Genomic DNA, 5,976 nt, shown 5'->3' with positions numbered 1-5,976 from the left:
CTGGATCGGGCCGCAGCTTGGAGGAGGAGGAGGAAGAAAAGGTGGTAGCGGTATCGGTGATGCGGTTCGCTTTGTGCTTCCCCGCCAGGTGTTCTCCCTCTGGCTTCCTATGTCCTATTACCAGGATAATTTCTTCAAAGAATACCTCAAGATGATAGCGAATATCGTCGTTCTGAACTTGCTCATTTGTATTTCTCTGGCTTTCTGGATCGTGTCCATAACTGCAAGCACGTACTACGGTGAGTCCAAAGGCCCTTGGGGCTGGGGAGAGGCTGGCACGGCAGTGCCCTTCCCTCCTTTAGGCTGGAGATGGAGAATTGGGAGAGGAGTGTGCGCAGCCCCTGCCACCGTCAGTAGAGCTGAAAACCTCAGCCCTGACAGTGGTTGATGATGGTTTAGGTGTTAACAGTCACTGGCAGCCTTCTTTGCAGCTCTGCCCAGAGATCCCATTGAATTTAAAGTGCTGTCATCCTTTGTGTTTTATCTCCCTAAATGAAAATAAGATAAAAAGTGAAACGTGAAAAGACAGAGTGAGCTGATAGAGGTCTTCCTGTATCAGGGGAAGTAGTGACAGCACAGGAGGACCGCGCAAGCCCTCAAAACAGTTTTAAGAGTGCATGTGTAGGCTTTGGACAAAGCATATGAGAATTCACTGGTCAAGATAGAAACGGGAAATGGTACAAGAATAGAGAAAAGTATGCATAGGTTCTCTGGCATGGGTGTACTCAGTCAGCTGTGTTTTGTTCAGGCAACTCAGGTAGGCCATGGATTAGTTGTGTGTAGCTGCAAGGACACTTTCTGTGGCCTGTCATTTCAGTCCTAGGACCATTTTTACAGCAATGTGCAAAGCAGCAGTACTGTCTTCGGTGTCAGGTCAAGCCTAGAATTTAACTGCTTTCCCAGGACAGGTGAAAACCTGTCCTTAAGACCTCAGCCAATTTCATGCAGGAAGAGCTCCAGTGTCATTGCAGTGTTGCTGAGAGTGCCTAGGGATGCAGTATGAACACCCTCAACTGCCTAGTGTCACCGTGGATCCAGAAGAAGTTAGAATAAATATCCCACCAATATAAGCTGACTTTTGCAGTGGCAGGTGGATGTCACTGCTCAGTGTTTTTCAGTGCTTTAGGTTTTAGGTTGGGTGTTAGTCCTGATACAGCATTAAATCTGTATTGTCTGGACACTTCTACTTTGGCTTGTAGTGAGACACCAGAAACATAGAAGGTATGCAGAAGAAAGCTGCACAACCAGGTTTTGTTTGTGTAATTTGTGTCAAAGATAATGGATGTGTTCTTAGGCCCTGAGGGAAAGAGGGACCCAAGAGCTTGGTTACCATGGATAACGGTGATCAGATAGTAATGCAAAAAAAGATGATGAGAACAGAGAGTAGCAGAGCAAAAATGTGTTTTACACCACAGCTGCCTATAATTAATAAACTGCATGACTGAAGATGTGAGTAGCCTTATTTAATAGAACCAGGTAATTGGGGGAGGGGAGTTAGATCATCCAGGTTACTTGATATATTATAATTTTTTTTTTTAAATGTAACACCTTTCACTCAGTCAAAAAATCAATAGATTATTAGAAACTGTAAAATTATAGAGTCACTTTGCTATGAGTACCGCATGCACTTGCAGTCATCCCATTTCACAATGCTCATAGCAGAATTAGAAAGGAACAGTGAAGACTGCAAGGATGATCAGTGCTATTTACAGCATCCATTTGAAGAGGACTTAAATAGGTAAAGATATTTCAGCACAGAAAGGGGACATCTATATAGGTCATGAATGGCAGGAAGAATGTGAATATGAAATCGTAATTCGCGTGGTCATAAAATTTAGGAGATGTCTGATGAGACTGAGGCAGCAGGATCTTTGTTGTTCAGCTTTTTGAAAGACCTTCAGTGCATCTGAAATCAGAATTCAGTTCTGTGAGTGGTTGTGGAGATGAAAATTATAACTGTTTTTAAAAATGGCTTGGACAAATACATATGGGATTTTAGAAATGCCAACATAAAAGTTCCCAGTAAAACACGGAAGATCAGTCTGTATCTGTTCCTTAAACTCTTTCCTTATGCATGTGCAGCTCTTGTGAGTCAGACAGATGTTTGGCTTGATTGATTTGGAAGTCCTTGTATTTTCAACCAAGTATAGTGTGGAAACAATCAGAATGTTTTGGATACCAACGAAAGAGGAATATTAAAAAAAACCGACTGTAAAGGAAGGCCAGGCCTTTCTTGCATCAGTTTAAATTATCAGTGATGCTGTGATTAAACTGATGAATTGTTCACAGACTGGCAGAAGGACAGAATCAGTGTATAAAATGGATGTATATTTGAACTGCAGGATTTCCTGATAGTTTGATTAGATGACATCAGGTATCGCTGTAGCTCAACTAAGCGCCTAAATACAGTACAGAGTATGCAAGTTTTCCAAAGTATAATATAATAAAAGTATAAAAAAGTAATATTAAATCTATAGAAACACAGCCCTTAGCTAGCTTATATGCATGCTCATGTCTTCTCACCACATAGATATGAAACTACTTCTGATGTCTTCTGTCAGCCAAGTAGCAGCAGTGCGTCTGCTAACATAGTGTAAAATTCTAATTGGTGGCAGAGGCAACAAAGTGACAACACTGGGCACATCCTAGGAATAATTCAGAGTACACAGATAGTGAAAAAAGGGATGAAAAAAGTTGCCTGCTTTTCCATAGCCAAGTGCTACCAAGCTAACGCCTTAGATAAACAAGAATGACCTTTCCTAAAAACACTGCTTTGTCAGATGGTTTGAAAAACAAGGTAAAGCTTCCAGTATATTGTTCTAATTTTCCTTCCATTTCATTACAATGCTAGAAAGCATTCGTGACCAGAGACAGTCATTGTTCATTCCCTTTATTGCTGTCATCTTTTCTGAAATGTCATTAAAAAAAAGTAATATAAACAACAATTCGCGTTTGTTCCCCGAGTTACCAGATAATCAGTCATAACTTGATCTATGAGGAAAGCTCTTACACTAATTTATTTACTTTGAGTTGCTTTGCAGTCTCTTTACATGTTTTGTTAACTGGAATTTTAGTTTGAGTCTTACTCATAGTTGAAACTGAATTCTGCATACCTTAATATGGATGTAGGGGTTTTTTTAATCTGTTCTATCTAAATCAGGTTTCAGCTGGACTTAACATTTTGAATGTTAATTTTTGGTGTTTATAAACCCTTTTTAGAATGGAAAATATCACCATGATTATTTCTTTACATATTTGCTATTTCTTTATAATTCATTCTAATTAATTTAATGTACTTTGTTTTTTTCTGTGAAAGCTGAGTAGAAAAATTAAATAGATAATTGCAGATATTTTGGTCTTTCGTTCATAAGAATATTTTCATTCTAAAGGGTAAAATAGTTTAATCTCTATTAGTATCAGGTTTTAAATATATATTAGAAGATAATTACTTTTAAGGTATGAAGTCATAAAAATCTCATAAGGATCATCTGTAACCATTTTATTTGATTTATCAGGTACTTTACGACCCATTACTCCATGGCGCTGGCTTTTTTCAATCTTGGTTCCACTACTGATTGCCATACAGGGCTTCAAGAAGAAGAGTCTTGATCACAGTGGTGCACTGGGAGGTATGGTTTTTCTAGACTGTTAAGCTAAACATTTAATGAACTAAATTAAAGTCCTTTATATTGTATGTCATATTCCTTTAAGACTTTCGTACCTAGTTGTATTGTAATAAAATTATAAATGTAAGCAAACATACCTTTAATTCGTACTGATTTTTTCTCATGCCTGTTTAAATAGTTGTTAAATTTTGCTGCTGTTTGTAGTTCATTTGATGAATGTTGTTGTTAGATTTATAGAAACCTATAAAATTGTTTTAAACTTCAGTACAGTGTGCAGTTAAATCACACGTTTTGCTTTAACATCTAAATGGATTCACACAGAGATAATGAAATTGTAGAGGCAGTGGTAAAGAAATGCCATAAAACTGAGCCATGTCAGCAGCCTGCCTGCCTGGTGGGAAACCAGTAAAGATGACATTGTTCTCCTTTCTGTAATATCAGCAGTTCTAGGCAATTTTGCTTCCTAAAAAGAATAATAATATTAAATCTGTACTTTACTTCAAGCAAAGGACCATGGCAACAAAGTTCTTCTTGACCACATGAGAAGAACTCCAGCGTAGCGTACAGTGGTATCCACTGAAATCTGATGCAAGATTTCTGGGTGAGGTTTTTCACCCTTGTCTTGCGACACTGTCTGCATTGATGGTCAATGGAAAGAAACAGGACCTCAAATCCTTTCTCTCCTGTCACCCATTCTGCAAATCTTGTTCTGTCTGTGAGTTAAGGGGAAGATTTTCTACGTTTAAAAAAAGAACGTATTTTCTGATATTTTCTACTATGTTTGTACATCTTAACATACCAGCTTTGCCCGCCAGCTTATATCAGCATTTGCTTCAAGTGCAGCCAATTTTCTTTTAGTCCTGAAGAATTGTAATCTCATGGTCGCTGTGAGAATTAGACCTCCCCTGTGAAGGAGGAGATGAAAATGAAGGACATCCAAGAGCTCAAATACTTAAGAAAATTACAGAAAGAAAAAGATGGCATAAAAATCAGAAACAGAAAAAGAAAATTAAGAACAGAAGGGAAAAGGAGCAGCTGTTAAGATATGGGGGAAAGTTATCCAGTTTATCTTAGAGACCTTGGGATTTGATTCCCAAACTGAAGATAAATGTGCTGATGGAGACACAGCCACAGATGTTTATATATACTGCTTATACAAGTAATCATATTTTTCAGGCAGGGTATTTAAATTTCAATTAGATATCATTTGGCTTTTTTTTATTGCTGTCTTTTATTTTTGTACAGTATTACTGATATGTGGCAAGAGGTGGTTTTAAAAATATTTAGCAATAAAATTTAGGACAAAATTATAGATAACAGGTTTTTTCGAGTCAGGGTGTCTCTGGAATTCTCATATAGGTAATATGAGGAACTTCAGTAATTCTGTTATTGTGTGATTATCTTAGGTTTATCACGAAGATATTCTTCACATTCAAGAGATTCAGAATACTTAATTGCTTTGCAAAGCAGACTTACATGAAGGAACTTTATATACTTTTTTTTTTCTTCGTAGGATTGGTGGTTGGATTTATCCTTACAGTTGCAAATTACAGTTTCTTCACTTCTTTGTTTGTATTTTTTGTTACTTCTTCAAAACTTACTAAATGGAAAAAAGATATAAAGAGGCAAATAGATTCAGAATACAAAGAAGGTAAGCCATCACATTTTAATTCTTTCAGATCCCTTGTGGAGATTAAATACTGCATATTTCTCTTCCTTTCAGAAGGTCAGATGAGAGGTAACATCCGAAGTAGGGAACACTGTTGTGCTGCCCTTCCACCTCCATTTCTATGAACATTACCAAGTGACTTTGCTTTTGCTTCTGTTTTATTTAATAAATTGCTATCTGGTTTCTGATTTGAAAGTGTGTCTTTTAAAATTTAACTCTATATATGTGTACTTTGCTTTTATCTCATGCTGTTGCCCATCAGAGTGTTTTGCCTGAAAATACTAAAATTTAGTTTTTGTCACTTTAGGTGGGCAGAGGAACTGGGTGCAAGTATTCTGTAATGGTGGTGTTCCTACTGAGCTTGCCATCTTATATATGATAGAAAATGGACCAGGTGAAATTCCAGTCGACTTTTCAAAGCAATACACAGCATCATGGATGTGCTTATCTCTTTTGGGCGCCTTGGCATGCTCTGCTGGTGATACATGGGCTTCAGAGATTGGTAGTGTTATGAGTAAAAGCAAGCCAAGGTTGATAACAACCTGGGAAAAGGTTCCAGTAGGTAAGGTGTTACTTGTTTTACATGTTCTTAATATTTTGCTGATCTGTTTTAAATTATGCACCCAACTTGAGAAGTTCCAAAAAAGCCCCAGAAAAACAAACATCAGAAATCTGGAATTA

General features: G+C 37.5%; 1 protein-coding gene across 1 annotated transcript in view; it reads left to right on the top strand.

The window, feature by feature from the left end:
• The first annotated feature begins 53 nt into the window (after positions 1-53).
• The window catches only part of TMEM19 (transmembrane protein 19), a 10,113-nt gene continuing 4,190 nt past the window's right edge, over positions 54-5,976 (top strand). Inside the window, exons 1-4 of the mRNA XM_010188036.1 lie at positions 54-239; positions 3,516-3,629; positions 5,140-5,277; positions 5,603-5,857. Of these exons, the coding sequence (XP_010186338.1) occupies positions 110-239; positions 3,516-3,629; positions 5,140-5,277; positions 5,603-5,857 (637 nt within the window). The 5' untranslated portion in view covers positions 54-109. The remainder of the gene's footprint in view (positions 240-3,515; positions 3,630-5,139; positions 5,278-5,602; positions 5,858-5,976) is intronic.

Source organism: Mesitornis unicolor, unplaced genomic scaffold, assembly GCF_000695765.1.
Source record: "Mesitornis unicolor isolate BGI_N332 unplaced genomic scaffold, ASM69576v1 scaffold40197, whole genome shotgun sequence".
NCBI lineage: Eukaryota > Metazoa > Chordata > Aves > Mesitornithiformes > Mesitornithidae > Mesitornis > Mesitornis unicolor.
The sequence above is the reverse complement of the archived record's forward strand: the minus strand, read 5'-3'. Positions and strand labels throughout refer to the sequence as shown.